Genomic DNA, 26,138 nt, shown 5'->3' with positions numbered 1-26,138 from the left:
CCCGTCTCCCCCGCCTCAATCAGGACCATAAATACAGTCCAGAGAGAGTGTTTGTGTGTTCCTGCTTCCTCAGGTGTTTATGGCTCTCTCACTCATTCATGCTGAGCTCACAGCCAGGGCCTGGCAGCAAACAAACATGCACGCTCGCGTACGAGCGCACACGTTTAAGGCACCCAAAACACCTGCTCTCACAGCCACAGGCACATATATCAAGTTTGTATGTACAGACGGACACGTGGCTCAGACTAAAATTAAACGTAAATTTTTGCACCGCAGATGACGCACAACCGAGCAAGGAAGCAGTGAGATGAACTTGCTGAGTTCCTGTAATCAATGAATTTGATATAGGGTGCAGACACATGCTCACTGTCTCTCTGTGTCCCCGAGCGCATACATACTATATATCAGTTGCATGTGTGCTTTATGACAGACAGGCTGACAGGGCAGTAAATCACTGCTACTGTGCCAGAGTTAGAGCTCTATCTGCTCTGTCTGCTGCGATCATTGACTGTGGATGGAGGGACAGGAGATTATGTCATGGTCCTTTTATTTCTGTTGGCTGCCGTCCATTTTGTCCTCTTAAAGGGCTCCGTCTCACCTGATGGGGACCACATGTGGCCCCATGAGGCCATGTCTGGTCAGTTTTGTGGAGACACCAGGGCTGACAGCCATATATAACAATCATCAAATCACTTAAAATAACCAGACTGTACTTGAATGGCAGCAACAATGTCTGTGTTAATGTGGATTTACATATACTTGTATATTATTGTGTCGTATTGTGCTTTTACTATAGTCCCCAGTGTAATTGTGTTTACTGTCATAGGGACCTTTTTGTTGTAGAAATGTCCGTGCTCGGTGTATGTTACTGAAAAGAAGAAGATTACGGAGCCTTTCATCAGCTTGCTTCATGATGTCTTCACTGTCAACAGTCTCAACGAATCATTGAAGCAATTGTTCAAGTAAAAAATACCAAAGATTCCCTGCAGGTTCAGCTTCTCAATTTATGAGGATCTGCTGTTTTCTATGTCTATGTGGTTATTTTTCACTTTTGGTTTGTTGATTGGACAAAACAAGCCATTTGAAGATATCAGCTTGGGTTTTAAGGAATTGCAAAAGGCATTGTACCAGGCAGGTAGGTGCAGGTAGTGTACTGAAAACTACAAACTAGCACTACAAGTTACTAGTAGTTTGGTAGTTTTAATTTAAAAAAACAAAACAAATGACATTCTCAATTTAAATATTACAGAGCTAAAGAGGGATAGTATAGGTTTAGGGTGGTTACATATTTGTAGTTCTTCTCATTTTCTCATTTGTGTATACTGAATGAAAATACTTGGACGATCTGAAATGAGGTAAATGCTGTTACTGATATGTCATAAACCACAGTTGTACAGCTCAGAGGATCTGGTACTGAACCACTGCCTGCACACAAATTGGCTTCTCTAAGCCTTTTCAAAATGGTTACCCTCTTTGGTCATCCCCCATCATTACATCCTATTTACAAAAGACCAAGAGGATTATTCTCAGTTAATGCGTTTTATATGAACTCTTCACTTTGCCTGTGTAAACCGAGCTACTCGAGTAAACAGAGCCCTATTGAAGCAGAGTTACTAAATCTGCGGCCAGATGGGTCCTCGACCCCGAGACAAAGTGGAGAATTACAGTTTGTCCTGAAAGTCCGAGCTCAGCTCTCGCTCTCGCCCTCTGGCCTTGTTCAGAGGGGGGGTAATCTATTCCCTCTCGCATAGATGGAGAGAGAGATGAGTGTGTAAAACGAGAATGGCTGTACTAATGAAAGGGTGGCACGGCTCCAGCGGGACGCGTTTCCCCAAGCGCTGCCCGGCAGAAAAGGCAACAAGAGGGAGAATGGAAAAGAGGATGTGTTTTTCTTCCTCTCTTGTTGTCACAAGCTGACACTTGCTAAGAAATGAGATGGCACTGTTGTTCTAAGACAGACCAAGGAAAAATATCAACAGGGGCATGGAGAGAGGGGGAAATTTGAGGGGTTTTCTTAACTGGAAAGGTCTGTTCATGTTACTCTTAAAACGGCAAAGAACAGACTGAAGTAATAACCCTGATGAGCATCATTCATACTCTCTCTGTGAGCCATAACCACAGTGTTCCTTTGAGGTCATTTATCTTTTTATAATGTAACTGAACTTTAGAAGTAAAATTAGATTTGAGGCTCCCTTGTCTTTGTATGCTCTGTCTGACGCTCTCACAGTCCATGCACCGCTACCCCCTGGGTGTGGGTGGGTAGCCACAGGGACGCCAAAGGGGTGAAAGGGCAGAGGATTGAGGGGTGCAGGGTTTGTGCTTTGCCGCAGAATAATGGCAAGTATTGTTCCTTAAGTGCCAGCACTGTATCAAGACTATCGTAGGAAATTTGTTGACATACTCATTCGGCGTCTGTCTAAGATTTCGGAGACACTTCAGAGCTGCATGTTGTGAGCTTGTCGTGCTCAGGCGGTACAATGTGTCCCTTTTAGCGCCTGACTATCACTAAATCAAAAGAACGATTAAAGCCAAAGAGAGCACTGAACAAGCGCCTCAACATTCATTAACTGAGATATCCAGGGATAACTCGGTGCAATTCGTATAACCTTCTCTTTTCTTCAGTGTTGTGATGTAACTGTCCTTTGTTCCCCTGTTTTCTCTTCATCTGCTCTGTGAGACTGAAAGCCGGCCAACACGGATACCTGCCAGAGACTCCAGAGGTCATTATGAGTGACAATGAAATCTCAGCCTGGGATACTTTCACTGTAGATCTGTAATTGTGATGGAGGCCTCACACACTCCTTGATCCGCACAGGGACAGGAGAGGGCATGCTGGGAGATGAATTACAAACACTGCTCAGGATCATTCATCCATCAGAGCAGCTCCTCTCGCCAAGCTAGAATTCCTTTCCCCTGGCTGCACCTGACAGTGCAGAAACCTTAGCCCGAGCTCCTGCCAGTTCACTTTTTGTTCCAAAAGTGCAGCTGGAGCTTTTCAGGAGGTTCTCAGTCAAGACCAAGGCAGCTTCTGTCTGCAGCAAGCAGCCGCCCTCCTCTCTGGAAGAGATGGATGCGAGAGGCCGTGCAGAAGACGGGTGGAGCGTGGATGGATATCACCAGCAGTTTGACTCGCTGAATTGAATTGTTGATGAAAAATGTAGATGTTGAAAGGGAGTGACACAATGTGGTGCAGTTCACTGTGTTAGAGGGTGCAGACAAAGAGACATGCTTATTGGCCAAAGAATTAGGGCTGGGCAATGTGGCATATAGATAATATTGTGATATTTTTATATAATTTTTTATATATTGTTTTATTTTCTATCACGAAGCGCAACATACTTAAATAAATGCTCAATTTAACCCATTGATATATACAGTCACGGCAGTATGATTCTAGTAGCCCCTGCAAAACATCTGCATCAAAACATTTAATAGTGGTTTCTATTGGAACAATTTTAAACTTGCATGCAAAAAGGAGGAAATTACAACCAAGTTAAAATTTGACTAAACAGTATTTATTCAAACCAGGTGATTGCACACATAGGCTTTTAACAGAGGGATTATTAGAATAAATGACGGAGTGATGTGGGCCGACATAATGCGGCCAAGTTCTATCAGGCTCAAGCTCAACAAAGATCCTTAATGAAAACAGCTTGAAGGAACAAAAGTGTATTGAACAAGAAAGAAAGCCTGAGAAAGACATTTCAAAACAACAAGAATTAAAGTGCACTTTCTGTGCATGATGTTTGTGACAACTGGTCATTAATGTGTGAACCACAGAGGCAGAGGTCCAGAGTCATTTGCTTCTGGCCTGGTTGCGTCGGTGTTTTATGTGGTGTGAGCGGAGATGTGGACATTCTTCGTTTTGTAGTGGGTGAAATTTCAAATGGTTGAGGAAATTCTTAGTATTGTTCCCTTTTCAGTGGTTTTGCTGCATATTTTGCAGATAACCATTGTTTGCTGAACATCTTCCTTGTGATACCTGTGATACACTGCCAGACAATGGCTGCAGTGCTGTTTCGTTTTTTGGAACCAATTCATCCGCCTCCATCTTCTATCGCAGTTTACAAACTCAACAGCACGTATTAACTCGTTTAGGCCCTTTGCTTCTTTTGCTCTACCCAGACTCTTTCCCTGTTCCCTGCCAGGTGCACAAACACACCTATATACATTACAGACACTCATACCGGCAACTTAAAAATATGTTTGTGATATAGTCATTTCTATGTAGAACAAGCCGCAATACATTGAGTACAATCACCCACCCCGACAAGGAATGTTCAGCCACCACAAAGTCATCCTTGACACCCTCACTCACAAAATCTGCACATCACTGATCTCCTTTGGGAAGTTGTGGAGCGCAAAGTTTATACTTGTCTGCGTCATCTCTCTCTCTTTTGCAGAATGTTGTGTCCCACATACAGCACGGGACTTGTATGAGAGGAAGGGAAAGGGCCTTTATGTAGTTGTTTGATGCTTAATGACCAAAATATAATGCTAGTCCGCTGCGTCAGGGATGTGGTTGGTACAATTGGTTTTTTTTGTGTAATTATGAGTCACACAGTGGCCATTTTGAGCCCTGAAGTTTAAAAACTACCTCGGGCAAGGACAGCCACTGTTTTGCACCACCAGTTTTGCTGATTCATCGCTGAAACAGACACAACTGCATCTGGGAAATCATAGAGATAGGCTCAGATGTTAATACATTTGTTTAATTGTACTCTGCATGCTTTAATACAGTATATTTGGACATTATTGCTGCCAGAGTCTGTTCTAGAGAGGTCACTAAGAAAGTGATTGATTGTTCAAATGTCTACAGGTATGATTACTTGTATTACTCTTCTCTGTCAGGAACAAATGAATAGCGGAAATAGTGTGTGATTAAAGTGCCACAAAGACTTGTACGGTCTGGGTGGATGGATGGGGCAAAATAAGCATGTGTGTGACTTTGACACTGGACACTTTTGTTCATGTCTTATTTCCATCCGATATTCTCCGTATGACCACGATCTTACCCTAAACTTATCCTATAGCTTTTGTGCCCGATGCCGATTTTGTTGTTTCGTTTATCAGACATGTTGGACTCTGTCTATTCTTCTATGATATTGTATATAGTATTTCAGCCTGGCTGTGCAAAATGACACAGAGGTTGAGTGTGCATGAGTCAGCCGGTGCACAGATAGAGGGATCATCACTGAGCCTTTTGAAATCAGCCCTGAGGCTCTTTGGCTGTATCTCTTGTATGAATTATGATAACACACAGCACTCCCTGGGTTTTTACCCTCATAACTTCACTGAAATAAGGAGGAGGACTTAAGTGCTAAAACAGTATAAAATTACTTTGGTTTTCCACTTGTGTTGAGTCTTATCATCTCACCGCCGAGTGATGTCATGTGTAATTCTGAAGCTTCCATAAAGCTTTAAACTGAAAGACCTTTTTTTTTTTTTTTATAGTGGTCTGGTGTATAGTTTTATGTAGATTGGTGTATAATGAGTTTTAAAGGTTGATCTGCCCTAAATTGTCACTTGTGATTTTTACAGTTTTCATAAGTAGTTTAACAGTCTGCAGATAAAACAGTTCCCTAAGTCAGCACAGTCAGCCTTCATTTTGTGTGTGGATGGTGAAACTTAATCTCTCAGTAGTGACTTTTATGAATCAATTAAAACACAATGAATAGAGGGTGGATAAGAGGATTAAGATCTCGTAAGAGATGCGGTCGATGGTTTTGGTTGACTGCTGCATCATGAAGTCCTTAATAAGCCGCTGCTCTGTACCTTAACCTCTGTCTGTTTTCTACTACTGTGAGAGGAGGAGATGAAGAGGGAACACTTGTTTTGCTCACACACACTCTTTCCATATCTTGAAGTGCCACAGTTTGATATACTGTACTTCAGACGTTTTTGGGCCTCGAGTCAGACAGTGGGACACATCCATCCATTTTTACTGCAGCACCAAATGTCTGGAGAGATCAGTTCAATCTCTGCCAAGACCTCCAAGTCTGTTCCAGAGCACAGCTCACACTGCCAGATATCAGCGATGAAGAGGGGAGGATAGAGAGGATACACACATCATGTTTGGACTGCACACATACACACATACATGTACACGCTGGACGGACAGACACTACTAACGTACACACACATGGGAGACATATTTAGTCGAGGCAGGCATGATGTTTTATGTCAGTGTGTATGTGTCGGAGCGCTCCGCTCACTCTGATGGAGGAGTGTTAATCTCTGGAGCTCCGAGCTCGGCGCATCGCCACGGCTGCTATGACCGGCACTGCTCTGATAAATGACACCACGCTGACCACAGGGGGTCGGGCCTGTATGTGATTTAGACTTGAAGAGCCGTAAAAGTCCCCGTGCACCATAAGTCTTTGATGGACCTGGTGTGACTTGTCCCTTGTGAGTCACTGTATGATAATCAATAGCAAAACTTTTATCTTCACCTTCAGTCTAAATATAACCACTCATCTCTGAATCGCTTTTATATAATTATTGAAATAACAAAGACATGTTGATATGATGATTAACATGCTGATTACTGTATGTCATTAAAAAGCCAAACCGTATAATTACACATAAATCATAATCAAATGAATCATTTTATTCAGTCTAGTGCAGTGATGCTGTCAACATCTAAACATCCCTTTAGTCCCTCTCAGGCCTCTTTTTCAGATCTTCACTTACTACTATTTATTGATTGATCGACCAAAATGATGCATAAATAAATAGACAGATATTTTTACAACTTTTATCAAGCAAAAACTGCGGTAACATTCTCTGGTTAAAGCTTCTCAAATGAGGAGATTTGCTGTTTTTCTTTGTTTTAATTGCTGTTAGGTGATATTTCTAAATGGTTGATTTATATTGGGCTGATACTTTGGACTAACACTTACTCGCGATATCAATCATGAAAAATAATCATTTACAGCCTTAGTTTTTTTTTTTTTTTTGAGGCATTGCTACAGAACACACTGGTGTTACTAAAGTGTCTACTGGGGAGCTTAGTTTTCTCTTTTCCTCGATCTGCAGTTTCTCACAGTGTGGGTGTGAGGGAGTGCAGGGAAGGCGGTTGTTGCAAAACTTTGTGAATGCCAGCCGGGAGGAGTTTGAAGGGGAGCCTGTGTTGCTTTGTAATGCGGTGCTGAGATAAGGGCCACATCCACCACGTCAGCCCCTGCTGGAGCCCTGCAGGGTCAGCCGACCCCTGTCGACCCGACAGTGTGATCACACAGTCTGTTTTATTGGCCGACAGCAGCAACATGATTGATGGCTCGGCATTGTTTGCTTCTCGTTTGGCCTGTTGTTTCTCTCTGCTGTAGAGGCGGTGATGGTTCTACGTTTTGATCTGTGCTTCCTCTGATCCTGTAATCTGCTTCCACTCCCCTGCATGGGAGGCTCTCCTCTGTATGTGTGTGCGCTTTCATCCTTGTGTGCGTGTATTCACACACTCAGCTCTGTCTGTGGGCATGTTGTGTTCAAGTACTTTTCAGAGATAAGACCCTCATTCTGGTGTGATGGCAGAAGGGTAGAGGATGCAGGGAGTGAAAACACCGTGAATACAAGCATCAATTCTTCCTCCCCCTGTTTCACTCTTTTTCACTTTTTTCTTCTCCTCTCTTATCTTTAATCTTTTTTCATTTTTCCCAGCAGTTTTCTCATTTTTTTTCTCGCAGTGATCCTGCAGAAGAGGCAGTAAATTGCAGTGCGCTTGCAAACTGTGGGAGAGTTTGTGGGTCTCTGGGCTGAGAGCGACGGAGAATGAATGTCACATGAACACCGGAGCACTCCATCACCTAGCAGCATCTCTGCCTTGGCAAACTGAGACAAGGAGAGAAAGAGCTGGACATAAAATAACATTGAAGGATGAATAGTGCATCACTGAGAGATTTCCTAGATTGAATTATCCAGCGGCCTCCACTGGTGTGTTACAGCCAAAAAGCGAGCAAAAACCCAAATCCCCACATCTGCTCTACAACTCGGAGCACTCATTCTACAGTTAATAAATCTGCCTTTGAAACTTAAAATACCCTCAAGTAAAACTGTTTATTTTAATGTTTCAGCTCATTTCTTTCCGCAAAAACTAATTTTTAGATTATCCATCGTTCGTTGATGTACTTATTTCATGGTGGAATCGGAGGGAGTATTATTTGAATTACGAATGATACGAAAGCTTGTTAATGGTTGTTCGAAAAAACTGTATTTATTTTATTTTATTGACCCATGGTGCATGAGTGCAGGACAATTCAAACTATTTTGTTCTTACCTGAACTTTTAAACCAACAAAATAGCAGCAAAAAAAATGGTTGTTAATGTTATTTCTGAGATTTATAGACGTAATTCACACACACACAGAACCCCAGCAACACTTGCAGCATATAAACTCTTAGATTTCATTGTTTTCATAGTATACCATAGTTTTTGGGAAAAGACCTCCTCTGTCATATATCATTCTTACACATCTGCATGTGAACGCACCATTGGCTGGTGTATACGCTTTTATATTTATTACGTTCTTTCTTCCATGCTCATCCAGCGTAAATGTTCTTTGTAATGGGTTGTACAGTATGATGACTCAGATGAAGGCCACAGTGTGAAATGTGTTGCTGGAGGTTTGACCTCGTCAGACTATTTACCTTCACCATGCAAGTAGCTGAAGCTGTTCCACAAAGTCCTACTGAAAATAAGAACCTTCACACACAGGTGTGACAGCCTTTTTCTTTTCTTTTCTTTTCTTTTCTTTTCTTTTCTCTTTTCTTTTCTTGTCTTTTCTTTTCTCTTTTCTTTTCTTTTCTCCTCTTTCCTTTTCTTTCCTTTTCTTTTCTTTTTTTTTTCTCCTGTGCCCAAACACTCCAGGATCTTGTACTAGACACTGACTTGTAGAGAAACAGCCGCTCCCCCCCGTGTCTGTATTTTTGTTTTGCTCAGCTCTGGATGCCCCTCTTTAGCTTATCATCCCTTTGTCGAGCGCACAGAGCATGCATACTTATCTCCAATGGTGCAAAACACAAACAAACTGAAGCCCCTCGTGTGCATGAGGGCCCGCTTTATTTCCATCTGTCAGAGGAAGCAGACATGAGACAGAACCACTTGCTGGAGTAACACTGCCCAGACCTGAGGGGTCGTCACTGGGTTCGAGTGTGTGGGTGTGGGGGCTGGCGTTATCCAGACAGAGCAGAGATAGAACATGTAGATGCAAAAAGACGGTGCACAAAGGGCCTTCATGAGTAATAATCTTCCATCTGTACTGATAGAACAAAGAGCAGGAATACAACATCAAGATAATACACAGCAGCTTAAGTGGCATGCACACACAATCAACTTTTTTTTGTTTTGTTTGCCAGACCATGCCTGTCATGATTATTCTTATCTACAGGGTGCTGAAAGCCTCTGAAGGGTATTTTGTTTACTTCCGAGGAAGTTTCCAAAACATGCTGCATGTAAGTGTTTGTCATCAGGATTGAGATGCTAAAGATAGACTTTGGCTAATGAGCCTTTGAAATTCCTCCATGCGTTTTTTAGTGTCATCCACTGCCTGCGCTGTGTGTCTGTGTGTCAGTGTGAGTTTTCTCCTTGAACACTGCACATGCACAGACACACTCACCACGCATTAATATCTGAGGATATACTCCGTTTATTTTTGGTGTGCCCAAAGGATCTCGCCATGTTACCCATGCTAATCCTGCTGTTGTAAGACCAGGGCTCAGAGCGCTTTACCATCTCTGTGTATTTGTCTTGCTGTGGGCTATTTCGGTAATTCAAACACTTTACACATTGTAATGTCACGATGAAGACTTCCTCCACTTCATCTGGATTAAAGAAAACCTCCTGTTTTTTCAGACAGCGTAAAGGTCAGACGCTGTATGGATCCGCTGAGGTGTTCTGAGGTCACTGCAGATCCATCTCCGTGTTTCTTTTGTCTGACGTCTGTTTTGATGGATGTAAGTTTAGCCCGAGTAAAACCTGCGGTGCTGTGTGAGTGATCAGGAGAATGAAGTCCAGATTGCTGCACAGTCTGTCACATGTTTCATTTATGTCTTCCTCACGAAAGGTTTCTGATACTGTGTAAACTAAAGGCATGACAGGGTAAAAACCATGATTAAAATCTCCCTTGCTTGTGATTTGTGTTTTGTGTTTTTGTAACCTCAGTGAGCTGAGGTGTAGCATACCTGCATTATTGCAGGAGTTAAAGCCTTACCTCCTGCAGGCCAGCCATCAATCAGCACAGCGCCGGTTGGCGTTGTGCTGGATTAGCGCAGGTTTGACCCCCACCAGGTGTGTGCGACCTGTGTCGGCGTCTCACGTCTCGCCTGAGGTGTTGTGTTCCCCGATGTCTCCCTGCAACCCTACTTGACTACAGGTTCGCTGTTCCACATACTATCACCCTGAACCCAAAAAGCCCAATAAGCTTTGATCCCACCCTGCGGCCCCTGGAAGTAAGTGGGGTTTAATCCCCAGAAAGCCTTAGAAAGACACAGAGGAATGCCTGGCACACAGTTCACCATTCACCCAGGGATTAGACTGAGAGGAGCTCGGCTTCACACAGTCATTTACTCCACTCACTCTATGTGACTATATATACGTGTGGGTTTGTGATGTGTGCGTGCATATGTACATGTATGCAAATTCAGCACGCATGCATGCATACAGGGGGACAAAATAATCTCAAAATTTATAGAGGACTTTGTTTAAACTGCCAGAAAGCCAGGTCATATTAGGCTGAATGCTAATTAGCAGCATTTGCCAGTAATGAAAGAGGTTTGGCAACCAGCTCTTTGATACTTTAGTCCTATGCAAGTTTTCAGAGCAGCAGGAGCTCCACAGAGGCCAAATGATATGTGCCAAGGCTGACTGCACTGATCCACAAAATAAATTTAAAAAATGGTGGATGTGAAGTGAAACCCGCCTCCAAATCATAAATAAAAAACACAAAAAAAACAAACAATATATATCATGTTAATAAGATCACTGTCACCCATCTGTATCACAACAAATGTTTGCAATATCACACATACAATAATCACATTGATGTTCAGCAGCATCAGACAAAACCTTCAGTCACTCATTTGTTAGTTTATAACTCAGAATCATTCATTTGGACGGAAGACTTTTGTAAAATATAAACATGATATGTTCATACCATCATGACATGAGTCCACTGAAAGCAGGTAAAGTATAATGTTATTGAATCATAACACAGCCCTGTTGCAAAAGATGACAAAAGAAGCCGAAGACTTAAAAGGAGGAATGATGACATAATGGAAATATTAAGCTAGTTTGCACTATGTCTGAAGTTTCTCACTGTTTCACCAGTGATGAAATACCTCTCTGAATGAAATGATGCAGTTTATAAACATCTGTAACCCAGAAATCAACCGCAACAGATCACCATGTGGTTTGATCACACCGACACTCCTCTGAACAGATTTTTTTGATACTCTATTGATCCTCGAAGGAGAAAGCTGAGAGCTGAAAACGCAAACCTGCCGGCTTTAGTTCAAGTTTCAGTTTCTGCAGCAGCAGGATTACGTTTGTCTACAAGAAATACTGAGTGCAGAGGCCCCGTCTGTCAGCACACTGACAGGAGGGATGCAGTAGTATCAAGTAGATGACTGTGTTATTCAAACTCATGTCACAGATGCACAGTACCGTCAGCCTCCGTCCTGTGTGTGTGTGTGTGTGTGTGTGTGTGTGTGTGTGTGTGTGTTTTAACAGGTGCACACTTGCACAGAAATGTATAAATGTATAATGATGTAGAGAGTGATGCTCAGATTTGGCATGAAGTCGATGGTGAAGACAATGAGGCAGCAGTGTGCAGCAGACTCATCAATCTTGCACTGGACCTGGAGTGTGGAGGGAGTGATGTTGATCCTGGCACTGTGCCACAGCTTTGAGAGCTTACCCATATATGACTGTTTGTATGTAATACAGCATGAGTAGGTAGATTTCATCTGATCTAATGGAAGGGATGTGCGTCTGATGTCAGTTTACGTTATGATTTCTTCTACTGTCTTACCTGGGAGTTTTCTTAGTAACTGCTCCATCATGTGGTTTTCTGAGGTTTTTGCTGTCGGTCTGAGCTCAAAGCAAAGTTTTTATTTGTGGAGAGAATATGAGCCGTCTAAATCAGGGGCTTTGAGAGCCTGCTGTTGGGTCAGGTCTGCGTCTACAGTAATGCACTGTCTGTGACTCAGCCAGGTTTACAACAAAGGACTTCTTCAAACATGCAGCATGTTGGACGCACAGACACAGCCGGCTGCACTTTTATCAGCCCGCCTTCCATGTCTGCTTTCCTTTCATGCATGAACGTTATCTGCTGTCAGGCAACCTGCAGATATGGTAGAGTGTCTCTGTAGTGATACATTGTGAGAACCTATGAGCCCTAAAGGGTTTGCGATGCTTAAGACAAAAGAAAAAAGTTTGTAAGCTTTGCATCCTGTTTGTTCATTGTCTGACCACATCTAAAGGCTGAAGTGTTTGTGTCTGTTTCAGATGGCGGGGGTGAAAAGTCAGTGTGAAGACGCAATAATTGTTCAAATGGTTATGACATTGCACATTTTTGGAAAGTCTTGAGTTGAAGGCTTTCGTGATGTTGTTCTCATCTGTATACACAAAAAGATGATGGAAGATATTTGTGTGAAGAATGAAAGAAAAGAGAAAGAATTTCAAATCCTGTTCAGACTCCCTGTGTGTATCCATGCAGACGAACAAAAGCTTTGAATGCACTTCAAAGTCACTTTTATTGGGATCTTTTTGGCGCCATTGTTTACATCCATGTTTGCTAGCGGGCAGTCCTTTTCTTTACACTTCATTTGAGACGTACTGAGGCCTTAGATTTTGGTAGTTTTTATAGCACTGAAGGATAATATGGTTACCTAAAGACTGAGCATATCTTATTTTTTCACTTTTGAGTTTTTAAAACTGTCTCCAAATCCCATCATTGCACCAACATGTCAGATAAACATAATTCCTTCATTTCAACAACAGTTAAAAAAAAGACAATAAACAGGTCATTCTTGAAATTGTGACAGTCAAAGAGAGGAGTATTTACTCGACAGTTTATCTTTCTACAGACTGTTTATATTGGCAGTCAAGCATATTTACAGCGATGAGGGGAATATCTGACGAGAGGAGGTTGCAAATAAAATTTCTTCTCGCAGGACTCCTCTGCCTCAGTCCCATTTAAAAGAATGTAGTGAAACAGCAGTCTTCAGCTATTTCAGTATGTTACATCTAACATTTTTCCCCCTGACAACCCTCTAAACAGGGCCGAATACCTCCACAGTAAAATGATCCGAGCTTATGAAGGCAAAATGGAGATTAGGGTGTTATATGAGATGTCCCAAAGGAAACCAACAAATCAAATGATTTGTTATGGTGGAGGAACTGGACAATGCTCTGCGAGAGGAGCTGAATCATGAGGAAAATGGAAACAATAGTGAAGAAAGATTTGGCCTACTTCTTACCACACGTCTGCTGTTCTCAGTTCATTTATAGCCCTGCAGAGTGAGGCAGGTTTATGGTTTGCTATTGAAGCGGAATATCTTCCTAAGGGGAGCTGGAATGGCTGCAGTCTGGCAATCATAGCTTGGCTCTGGATGGATGAGTGCAGTCACTATCGCACAGTCATTGTGTTCAACTGGAGCTTTTTTGTTTGGTTGTCATGGATCCCGCTGCATGGTTGTCAGAAGGGACTCGATTGTTTTTATTGTTTACATGGGTGGTTAAGGAAAAATATAGGTTATTGAAACCTTTTTTTCTTAGCAAGGCGTAGTCTCATGTGTACTCACACACAAATCACGCCACAGGAGGGAAATCACACTTGGCTGGTGTGGCAACAGGCCGCTGAGCCCTAATAAGTGAGCGTTCAGACCAACCTTGGACAAATAAACCATGTGTTGGACTGGACGTGTCCTTCAAACACTGAGGGCAAAGGATTTACTCACCCAGGGATCGAGTGTGTACGGCAGAGGACATGGGGCAGGATGTTTAGCTGAGGGTTTGCGGATTGGCCTGCGCGCTCTGCTTGGCTGCAGCTGTGGGCAGAGAGCTGGAGCGCTCGTCAACCTCTGTATGGTAATGAGCAGGGTCAGAGTAAAGGGTCTGTTGGCCAAGAATTCAGCAGCATGTTTTTGCAGAGAGCAGCAGTGTGTACACTCCTCTCAACTGCTGTTCCTATTGCAGTTGGTTAGTTCAACATCTTTTTATTGTTTAGTCTTTACAACCTATTGTTTGGATATTTCTGGTGCTGCAAAACTTTATTTTTGTAACTTTTATCACAGCGTGGGTCTTATTCAGTGTTGGGCAGTAATGCAGAACTTGGGTGCAAATTACTTTTTTAGCAGCAAGTAAAGGATTACAATTTGAAATTCAGCAATTACATAACATGTACTAATCTCAGTAATGCTGCATTGCTTTGATGTGTGAGAGGTCGGCTTGTTTGCTGACTTAACAGGAGTTGGATAGAGGGGGTGCATTCAGGGGAGAAACTGGTATGGAACAGCTTGGTGCAAGGGCTTGAGGTGGGGGAATGCAGCCAGCCTCCACCAAAAGAAGAGGAATATGCCCTCAAAAATGATCTTCTTTACATGTGTGGTCTTCTCAGCTGATAGTTAGCTATTGGAAAACCGACATCTAGCATTACCATAGTGTCTGGTTTTGGTTAAATAAAGGGGATGTGGTGTGTGTAGGATTTGTGCTTATTTTAAGGCACTTTTTGTGAGCTGGACTGAGTAACAAGTAATGTAACTACTTTTTTTTTTGCAATCGGATAATTATAATGTAATAACCTTTTCAGTGAGTAAAAAGTTAGAACATTTTTAAAGTTGCTAACCCAACACTTATTAATGTACTTTTGGTCATCATTTCTGTAGGTAATATGATTCTATGCAGTAAGTTAAAAGCTGAGACGTCTGAACACGACTACATTGCAAAAATAAAAGTCTGATGATGATTATGCAAACCTGTTTGGACGAGAAAAGGAAAAGGGAATGGTGAAATTATGTCCCAAACAGCCCATGGTAAATATTAATCACATTTACAGACTGACTCTTGGCTCAGTCGTGACCTAGTAGTTTTTACTTCCAACTAAATTTGTTTAGTTGGTCTAAGAGAAGCTTGTTAACCCGTCGACACCCATATTGTCTATTTGTTGCCCCATTGGTTTTCATTGCAACAATGCCGTCCTGTTCTCAGATCTCGGCGGCCACTTTGATGAGCGCCATGATGTCACAGTTGATAGAATGATCGCCAAATGTACTAAAATAAGACCGTAATTGTAGTAAAGTGGAATTAATTGTCCCTTAAGGGAAAACCAGCTGTACATAACATTGATGGGCTTTGCCTGTTTTAGTCACAAAGGCATATAAAGTGCAAACTCTTAAACAGCTCAGTGCATGATATTTAAAACTTGTGCGGTCAACAGCAATAACTTACAGTTAATATGTTATTGTACATGTATGTGTGTATGTGGAGGGTTTAATTATAGCCCCTGTTGTTTTTAGAGCTATTGTTTGTTAGCCACTTGCGGCAGCGTCTTGGCTGAAAGGAGTGGGGTTCAATTACTGCGGTGTAGGGGGAATGTTTTATAAGCAGAGGTCAAAGACAAGACGGACCCCTCCCTGCCACACTAAAGCAGCAACAGAGTGTGTGGTTTCATCTAGTCAGTCCTGGTCTGCAGCTTCGCAGTCCTGTTTTTCCCTGTTTCCTTGGTGACCGCAGGAGAGTCGGTTTGAGAGATAGTTGCACATCACAGGATAACATGCCAACCAAGTTCACTGAAAGGGAGAGTGTTGCCAAGGAAAAGTTTACAAAGCAGCTTTTATTCAGGTCAGGCAGGGTCATTAGGGAGGACCCGGGTCTCATCAGGCCTCCGTGTTACTGTGTCTCTCTTAATAAAAGTGAAAGTTGTGAGTGGGATCGTCAACCTCTGCCGCACGCTTTTATTAGACATCTGCTGCTTTCAAGTGGAGGAAATGTTTAAAGACTGCCGAGTGGATTTGTAGTGCAGTCTGTCACGACCACATACTATCTCATGTCAGCACGCTGCAATTTGTGCCCACCACTAATTTTAGCCACTTTACACAGACCACAGCATTGTTTGATTTCATGGCACAGAGACAGTTGTTTCCACTTCTCCATATTTTTAAGTTTTACTGTTTTTGAAGTAATGATAGTGGGACAGCAGCAAATTGGAGTTTTTCCATCTTTAAATTCACTTAAAATTCTTTGGTTTTTATTCTCTCAAGTTTGTGTAAACACAACATTTTCTTTCTCTTTTGTGGCTCTCTCTTTGAACACAAACGGCCTCTCTCGCTGTTGTGGAGATTCAGGTAGCGTGTTGCCCACTTAGACGGCCACTGCACTCCTAGACCTAAAAACAAGCAGTTAACAAAGAGTGGAGGCAGGTCTGCTCTGCTCAGTAATTAGAGGTGAAGGTGTTGAGTGACTGGGAAACAAAGCTCAATTTTCCTGTCATTAGTATCTACGAGTGCCTCGCAGGTATTCTCAGGCAGTCTGGACTCAGCCTCTTTGGGGTAGACAGTTCTGGGTCTCTCGTGATGAAACCTTGTGGAAAATAAAGTAAGCAGGAAGCCTGACGGAAGGGAGGTTATGGAAGGTGAGTGCTGCATCCTGTGCAGAGAGGTCTACCCCAAAGCTGTCTGTGCCCAGTGAGGCCAGTCTCCCGTCCCAGAATGCCAATGGGAGCACATGTCTTTAGGCCAGACAAACACCTCTGTCAGCAGACCGCAGTCACCCCACCAGTCAGACCATTCAGCTTGGCGCTGCTCTGTAATTACACACCACCGCCTGCTGGGCAAGGGGGCGGGAGGGGCGGCCAGACTGAGATACAGACCCTGTCACTGCCATCAGCATCACTACAGGCATGTGCTAGAAAATCAGAGAGTGAGAGAGAGATAGGAAGAGTGAGTGAGAGGGAAGGTGAGGTAAAGACAGCCCTGTCTGGGACAGAGGCGGGAGGAGAGGCGAGAGCCCCTCCTCCTTCCTGTGAAAGATTAGAGACTGTGTGCATGAGCACATCTGGATGGGCTGGAAGAGCTGAAAGGACTGATGTGAGAATCGACAGAGTTAGAGCCAAACTGAAGAATATTAGTGAAGCAACACTCCCGGTCACACACAACTGGCCTCTTCAGCATTTATCTGTGTGTGTTATTGCACCAAAATTATATCGACACGCATTTAAAAACCCTTGGTTAACTGCTGAAGTAACCCGAAATACAGCAATGTCCTTCTCAAATCGAAGTCTGGTTTATATTGTCTTCTAGTAGAAGTCAAAGTAGACTTGCACAGCTTTATAGATTAGCACAGCTATCGCAGCTGTACAACTGGACTTAATAAGTTTGCACATCTGCACAGCACACTCTTACTGTACAGTTTTGTAATTATTGTAAGTATTTTTTCTGTATATGTCAATCAGAACAGACAGCAAACTAAGAATATCGCTATGCATTGTAACGTATCCTCTGTGCATGTGATAGTAAAGCTTTGAATCTTGAATTCCGCTAGTACATCAAAGTTAGTTGGACAAGTGTGTTGTGTGTATGTTATTTATGCCAAAGACAAATCTAATAATGTAATGTAAATTTTAAAAATTAGTTAAACATATTAAAAGTGGTATCACTGACTTTAAAACTACTAGTACATAAATCAGCTCCTCAGGTGCAGTAACCAGACTAAATATAATGAATTATTTTCATTCTTGGTAGTGACTGATGGAGGTCTTGCTCTGTGGAGTGTGTGGTTAGGGTGGTGTGGCAAGTGTGCGCTGTGCTCTACACTGCCTTTGCTTTAGTGTCTGTGCTGATTGATGAGGTGAGATGTGTGTGCATGAAGTGAGAACCTCTCTGACCCTTCGTGCTCTCACCTCAGGGTCCTGGAGGCTATAGCATGGTTTCATTTGCAGCAGGTCTTTGCAACACCTCGCCGAGACTTGTAAAGCAGAGCAGATGTAGACCGGCTGCCTCAGTACACTTGTTTCCAACTTAAGCACTGTGAAGGTGAGGATTCAGTCTCACTCTTCCTCCGGGACCAATTATCTGACCAATTCTAATAACAAGGCCGCACTTCCTTCTCACCTGTAATTACATCTGAACCTGTCCAGTGTGTGGCCTGCCCCGCTCTCAGGCTGAGAGGTGGGGAGGCAAAGTGGCAGTTCCAAAGGAAGGAAATGATGAAGTGTGTCCCACCCTTTAAGTCCGTCACCTAATAAAAAGAAACCTGCGACCCTGGGAAAACACAGTAAACACCGGGGTTCAGATGCAGTAAGTGCACCGAGTGCTGATGACCAGATCCATCAGCTCTATGGGAGGTGGAAGGTGGTGGCCTGCTTTAATACTCTTTAATACTGGCTCAATCTATTGATTTGAGTCGACAGCGACGAGGGTTTCCTCTGGTCCAGCAACCTGTGTAGGAGAGAGGGATGCACCGATCCATCTTTTTTCTCTCCTGATGCCAGTGAAAATACCTCAGCTAAAATTATCTGCTGGTATCTAGTACTGATAGCAGCGTTTTATTTTTCCCCAGAATTAAAATTTATACACTTCACTATAAGGAACAATGATGCAGCCTGCCATGACAGACTGAATGTAACTGATTGCAAGTACTGAATAGTAGGGTCTGCAAAAATAACTGGGTTTAACACAGTTCCTTTTTGGAAACAGAGTATTAGACAGGGAAAAGAGAGAGAGAAGGTGAGAGGGGGAAGAGCAGAATGAAACAACACCAGGTTCACATCACCTCAGTCTATCTCTTTTGAGGAGTACACTCTTCTGTCTGAGTAGACACTGTGTGTGTGTGTGTGTGTGTGTGTGTGTGTGTGTGTGTGTGTGTGTGTGTGTTTATCTGAGGGCGGCAGCAGCAGTCTTCAGTTTGTCCGAGACAGAGACAAACGCCTCCCCTGGTTGGCTGTCAGCACCTGGTCACTAATGATGCTGCGGCGCTGAGCTCAGCTAATTAACCAGACAGAGATGGATCAGGACCTTGCTCTCTGCTGTGTCTGCTCGCTGCAGTGTGTGTGTGTGTGTGTGTGTTTGTGTTGTCATGTTTGCGTTCACAGCTGTTGCCAGGCCCTGTACTGTATTTCCCCACAGGAACTTAAAACTTTCAGATACCACTGTTAAACTCAAGAAAAACAGTCCAGATAAGCCTTTAGAGGCTGTCCAACACATATTCTGCCTCAGCCCTGTCTTCATATATTCATCCACCCTCTGCTGCAGACCATATGACAGGACAACACAAGCCTCGCTCCTACAGTCATAAAGCTCCGTAAGGCCGGCCTGTCTGCAAGCTGCCGAATCTCTCTGCAGAAGCGGAGAGCAAATAAACCCCAGTAGGTGGTGAGCTTCAAGGATCAGGCAGTCAGTGCAGCTGAGTGTGAGATGTGTGTTTAAGGGGTCTGGCTGGCAGGGCTAACTGGGCTCTTAGCATGAGGGCTCTAGTTTATTTTCACTGGGAGAGTATCACTGAAGGAATGACCTTGGCCCATTAATAATGCCATCAATGTCTCACACACACACACACACACACACACACACACACACACACACACACACGCACACACACACCAACCAAAACCGTACACAAGAGCACATGCACACACACCTTATTTTGAGGAGTGAGAGGTGCAGCTGCAGTTTAGGTCATTGTGCCCTTGGCTCTCACTCTGGTGGTACCAGCAGAGCTCCAAGTGTTTTTTCTTTAAGGCCAATAGTAATAGGACCTTTGGAATAAAGCTGTCACAATAAGAACGTACTAATTTAATGATAGTAGCAGCCAGGTTCTTAATGTTTTAGTGGAACCCAAATTCAGTCCCAGGGTTTCCCTCTTCTGCACAGTTCACAATTGGTATAAATGGCGTCTCACTTTTGTTTCAAAGTTTTGGAAGTTATTATCCAGTAAAAAGCCACTTCAATCCCGTGTGTTTTGTTTCTGGCAGAAATTGCAACTTCCCTATCAGTAAAATCTAATGTGAGTGGGAAAGTGAAATATGATGACAAGTGATAACTCTGTGCACATTTATCACCATATGTGAACTGTGGTTTGTCTCAGCTGAATCTGGACACTGTTTGGCTACAGATTCATTGTCTGAACAGACAGCCGGCCTCGTATTGATGCATTACACAATGAAATTTAATTTAAACAAACTTATATCCATTACATTATAGTTCAGTTCCACTGACAAGACAATATTTTCTTTTCATTTGATGGGCTAGTGGCCAGTTTACTCACTTTCGGTGAGTCATGTGAAGCAGAGGAAGGTGAGAAAGTCCTGTATGGGTTCCATGTGAGGCGCACCCGGGTAACTGTGTGGGTTGGCAGACGTATTGCCCAGATTTCGGGAAAACACTTTCATTGGTGTGTCTAACCATAGCCATGTATAGAGTCTATGCTGTAAAAACTCTCAGACTTTTTGATGGCTTCACAGCTCCATAATAAACTTCCATTTAGATAAATTTGGTCTGAAAAAGACGTTCTGCAAAATCTGATTTGCTTTTTAGAGTCTTCTCACCACTACCACAGTCCTAACACCTTTTCCTGCTGCTACAAAATACATTTATACACAGCGTACAGTACATATCATCATGTGCTCGAGCAGAAACAGTCCTTTAAGCAATCCTTCATAACTGACTCAATATACACACTCATTATGGAATAGGAAAAGATAACCTTCTCGCTGTGACCTTCACCACTCATATCTTCCTCCTTTTCCTATTAGATTATTGCACCAGAAGGGGCAAAGATTATTCAAAGTGTTTGTAAACAAATGACTAAGCTGTGTGTGTGTGTGTGTGTGTGTGTGTGTGTGTGTGTGTGTGTGTGTGTGTGTGTGAGAGAGAGAGTGAGAGAAAAGCAGAACAAGAGACAGAGCTGATGTCAGGATGGCCTCTGGCCCGCTGAACTCTCTGCAGGGGAATTTCTCTAATGAAGAGCTCTGACTCAGTCTCTGATTAGGGCCCAGTGCAACATGGGGGCAAAAGGTCAAATACATTCACACATTTCTTTGACCCCCCAAAGGGGCAATTAGCCCACTGAGAACAAAGAGTGGACACAATGAACCGTGTCCATCAGGGGGCATTCATTAGCTGTGATGATGTTATTGTTGGCTAAGAGAGCACCAGATCACACTCGAGGCATCCAAGTCATCGTCTGTCATCAGGTCTTACTTTAACGCAGCCTTGATGCGCACACACACCACAGGCCTTGTAGATAACACACACTGTCACAGGAGGAAGCAAAAGAAAAGATGAGGATTTTAAATGTGTTGTTACAAGACAAGAGAGGGAGAGGGAGTGTGTCAGAGTTGTGTGTTGGGAGACAGTTGTCCTTGTTCCAGAACTGGCTTAATGCTTCATACAATAGCCCGAGTGTGGGTGAGGGGGATCTTGGCGCTTAAATGTTCTTTTCTCTTAGAGGGAGAAGAGGTGCCGTTGGGAGGGGAGGGGCTATATTTCCTATCCAGAGCCCCTTTTGTAATTGAATGCAGCCATCTCCATGAGCCGAACTCCAGAGAACACATCCCCAGCATGTTTGTGTACACACACACACACACACACACACACACACACACACATATACACCTCTCTATTTGTCTCCGCAGTCTTCCCCATGTGGACTGAAGTGTGGTATAGGCGAGTAAGAGTAAGTGTGTGTGTGTGTGTGTTCTCCTTGTCTCTGTGCATGGTTTATATTGTTATCGAAACGTGGAAGAGTTTTCTACGATCTAGTGCACATGCCATAACATTTCAGTCTCAGGTTTTACATGGTTTAAATCCATCTACACTTGTAATCCTCTGAGAAATACCCAGAACCTAAAACAGTGAAATCATGAGCACAGAGGTTGAGGAGGGGGAATTATTGGAGCGGTCTCAATTTACCCTAAACCATGTGTTCTGTGTACTTTTCATACTCCTCCTTTGCCCTCTCTCTCCCTCCTCTTTGGGTAATCACTCAACCCGTTATGCTTTCCTGTCTTAAGTTCCCAAACGTTTATTTTCCTTCATGACAATAAGCTCTCCATTTTCCTTCTCCGGGTCTGCAGTGAGTAGAGACACATCATGACATGTGATGTTACAAGAAGTGAGGCTTACCGTTCTCCTGCTCCAGCTCCAGTGCTGCAGGTGCTATTTCATGGCTTGTTTTAGCTCAGCGCTTGGCGTTGACTGTGGCTTCTGGCCACCGAATGGAAAGACGTGCGTCCTGGTGGCTAATGAGGTGCTGAACCCGGCCTCATGTTTGTATCAGGAGCACCTGGGCCAACCAGAGACAGACCGGGCCAGACAAAGGAGTCAGTCTAGCATTTCCACCAAGGTCTGCCCATTCAAAGCATCCACAATCCAGGGACACAAACTCCCACACTTCATAAAGTGAAGGCAAGACATAATGTGAGCCGAGACTGCCCATTCTCTCTGCACAAGGAAACTATTGTTTGTCTTTACACGCCCTCTCTCCCAGGCCTTGTGATTTTATTCTCTATAAAGAAATGAGGATAAAGGAAAGCAGCTTGGCAAAGATGCAACGTGCACAATGTTTGTCTCTTGGAAATGTAAGAGAAGCAAAAGCTGGAACTGCTGATTTCCATGTCTGTCTTTCTGGCAAAATACTAGCTCACCTGGAGGACAGCCACACACTGACGGAAACAGCATGGACGTTATTTCTGGTGAAACATGTTCAAACCAGCCCCAGCACAGACTGTCTTACTTCCATATCACTGGGGTGATGACATTACAGTTAACTCAACATGACACACTCTCGCCTGCAGCTTATTAATGAGTATTTAGAGGTTGGATCAGTATTTTTCTTCTCTCTTTTTGTTGAGATTTGGTTGTTTTTCTGATGTTGTCTGTCCAGACCTCTGACTGTCGTCCACAGTCATTGTAACTGTCACCTAATTCCAAGTATACTTGGGAAGATTAATGTATTTGCATCGCCTCAGTTCTTCCATCAATAAACATGCTGTTTTTCACATGATGTGATTAATCAATCCTTTTTGAAATTAATTTGTCAGAAAATAGTGAAAGTGTATGATTTCAGAAGACTTCAAATGTCTGACTTTTGTCGGACCAATAGTTCAAAACTCACAGATATTATAGTTTCAATGATGTATAACAGAAAAAAGCAGGAAATCCTCCCATTTGAGAAAGTGAAACCAGAGAATCTTGGATTTATGCTTAAAGAATGATTTGATTGCTACACTAATCCTTTCAGCTCTAATGTCAGTAGCATACTGCAAAAAATATTTTAACTGATCCCCATTAATGTGGTGGACAAATAGTTTTTGGCCCTTCAAATAACTGAACAGTTCTGGGTGGGGATTCCCATCTTATATATGAATGGAGATAGACTTCCAAATCTAAAGATTGTGTCTTCCCGGTCAAGAAATATGTATAAGTTTAAATCCAAGCCACAGAAATCACACATTTTCTGTCTTTTTATCTTCTGTTACAGAATCAGGGAACCAGCTTGTGGCTCAGGAGGCAATAAGGAAACCATCTACGCTTCGGCGGCCGCCCGCTCGCACAGGAGAGTCGATCTCTAGTAAGAACATGTTACGACTTTAAATATACAACACAACACAATGGCAGAAGTATACTACATGTTTAAGTGTCTGATTCCTGAAGGTAAAGAAAGCAATTTCCTGTTTTTATTTTAGACTGTCTCAACTGTAGTCGAATCACAGCTTTGAGCGACAGGCTGACCTCACTGGAGGCGAAGGTAAGAGCCGATGTCTGATGTCACTCATTCAGCCACAGCCAGGTCTCCATTAAACAAGCATATTATTCTTAATTGCCCACACTTGTTTTATGTCTTCCTCTACAAGGTCCAATTACTCACTGCCCCGGCCTCCATATCGCATCGCCACCTTCAGGGTAAAGGAGCAACTGCACCAGACGCCTCATTACTGATGGGGGCTGTGCCCGCTCAGGGAGCTCCTGGTGAGCAGGGACCTGCAGGTAGGTACACCACGCTGCCTTCAATGAATAAGTCTTAAGTAAAAAAAAAAAAAATACTGCATATTTTTCCATGAAGGGGAGTTCAGGGTTTTGTGTTTTGGTAATTGAGTCGGAAATCACTCCTTGCAGCTTTTCTCCATGAGCAGCAACTCTTTATCTGCCCTCTACCTACTCACCTCTACTCATATCCTTTTTCCTCCTCTGCACACACACTAATTTCCTTTAGCAAAAGTAAGAGCTCAGTTGTCTCTGCCGCTCACTTTTCAGGGCTCTGTGGCTGTGTGGAAAGCAAACACTTCAGAGCATGAAAGTCCTCTCCTTCCCTGGCGTCAAGCCCGGCGCTGGCTGCAGCTAAAAACACAGAGTTCATCAACCCTGCTTCACTGTCAGAAGACATTTAAAAAAGTGTACCGTCATATCAAAATATTGCCACTGTGTGAAGGAATTTTCTGTGATTATATAATCTTTCACTCTCTGAACAATTACTCTGATGGCATAAGTTTTCATTTGTAGAATATTGAGACGGTCCCAGTGAAAGTGGGTGCAGTCTATGAGAGTGTCTGAAATCGCAGCCTTGTTCACTCATTCACTACTCCCCATTTAACAGACACTAAGTTTACTCTGTAGTGAGCAGTAAGTTGAGATTTCGGACACTGACCTTCATAACTGACACGTATAAAGACGCATTGAATTTGTGGGATTGTTAGCAGAAAGCAGTGTGCACACCATGGGCGCTCTACTGTGAATCTTTTTTGGACACAATGTAGTGAATGAGAATCACACTCATAATTTGAAAACACATAAAACATATGAAATGGCTAATCAAGGCTATTCCACCAATTTCACACTGCAATCCTCAAACTGTAAAAGGATCAAAGCCAAATACATCATCTTTTTTATTCCTCACATTCTTTTTCCTTTTCAGTGCCTACATTACTCAAAATGCAAAATGACCGTCGACAGTTCAGTTGGAGATTTGGATATGTTATGCTAGTAGCAGTTAATGTAGCCCTCAGCCACTCGATGAGGAGCATACAAAGCTCATTTCTGTCTAACTCTACGACATCCCCAGATATCTTTTCTTTTCAAACCTCGGCCCCGACCAATGCTGACTCAAGTTTCTTGTCACTTATGCCGCAGTACTCTCCAAGAACTACAAACAATTTTCAATTTGAAAAATTGGTGGACTTTCCCTTTAACTATGAGAACCTTCCTAACATCACTGCAGCTAGAGCTCTGTGTTGAACCCATCACTAAGGTCTGATTAAGGCGTGCTACAAGTGAAATCATTCAACCAGATGTCATTTTCTGAAATCTGTTGGCTGAGTCAAAGTTAATTATTAATTAACAGAACAGAAATTTTAATCAGCCCTGATAAACATGGTAATGACAAATGTTTTTGCTCTATTACTTGGACAGAATTCAGAGTTACACCTCATCCCTCAGTGGGTTTTACACTACCTCTTCTCCATGTGGTTTGAGCCCAGATTTTGTTCACAGAGCTACATCTCTCAATGAAGCCATCTCTCTGTTTTCATTACAGGTCCTCAGGGTGAAAAGGGGAGAGATGGGCTTCCTGGCAGAGATGGTAAATTGTAATCATAGTTGCCTTTCACTCAGTGTAAAACCATTTAAGATGTAAACCAGTTAAGGCTTCATGATTGCTCATGACTGTTTCCTCCTCTTAGGGAAGCCAGGGTCTCGGGGGCTGCCAGGTCCCAGTGGGCCTCGGGGAGAGGCCGGGACAAGGGGCCCATCTGGAGCCCCTGGATCGAAGGGATCCTCAGGACCAGCAGGTAAGAAGAAAGTACAAGTACACACAGCTGACTGTTAGCAGGGAGCAGAGTGGAAGAAATTAACTTATTAGAATATGTTGACACAGTTTGTCAATAAGGATTTTGTTGTGTGCATGTGTGTCATTGAGAGTGATGACGAGTATTGCAGGGCAGTCGTATACTTGTCTATCCACTTAACTTATTGCCTGTTGAACAAGACATTTAAATGCAATACTACTGACCAAAGACTTGTGGAAACATCAGTGGAAAAATCAAAAGCCTGACCTGTGAAGTCCTGCTCTAGAGTGTTTGTCTTCCTCTGAAGGGTCTGTCGGTCAATCCACAGACCCTCCAGCGGTAAATGTCGGAGCGCCTGAGGCCGGCTGGT

General features: G+C 43.1%; 1 protein-coding gene across 2 annotated transcripts in view; it reads left to right on the top strand.

The window, feature by feature from the left end:
* The window catches only part of emid1 (EMI domain containing 1), a 54,340-nt gene that overhangs the window by 17,540 nt on the left and 10,662 nt on the right, over positions 1 to 26,138 (top strand). For both annotated transcript variants that reach the window (XM_023413613.2, XM_023413614.2), the window contains exons 5-9: positions 23,470 to 23,559; positions 23,675 to 23,736; positions 23,843 to 23,975; positions 25,519 to 25,563; positions 25,664 to 25,771. In XM_023413613.2, coding sequence (XP_023269381.2) covers positions 23,470 to 23,559; positions 23,675 to 23,736; positions 23,843 to 23,975; positions 25,519 to 25,563; positions 25,664 to 25,771 — 438 coding nt within the window. The remainder of the gene's footprint in view (positions 1 to 23,469; positions 23,560 to 23,674; positions 23,737 to 23,842; positions 23,976 to 25,518; positions 25,564 to 25,663; positions 25,772 to 26,138) is intronic.

Source organism: Seriola lalandi, unplaced genomic scaffold, assembly GCF_002814215.2.
Source record: "Seriola lalandi dorsalis isolate HSWRI2012SDOR001 ecotype SW California unplaced genomic scaffold, Sedor1 jcf7180002054517, whole genome shotgun sequence".
Taxonomy (NCBI): domain Eukaryota; kingdom Metazoa; phylum Chordata; class Actinopteri; order Carangiformes; family Carangidae; genus Seriola; species Seriola lalandi.
Note: the sequence above shows the minus strand (reverse complement) of the source record. Positions and strands in the feature narration are given on the sequence as shown.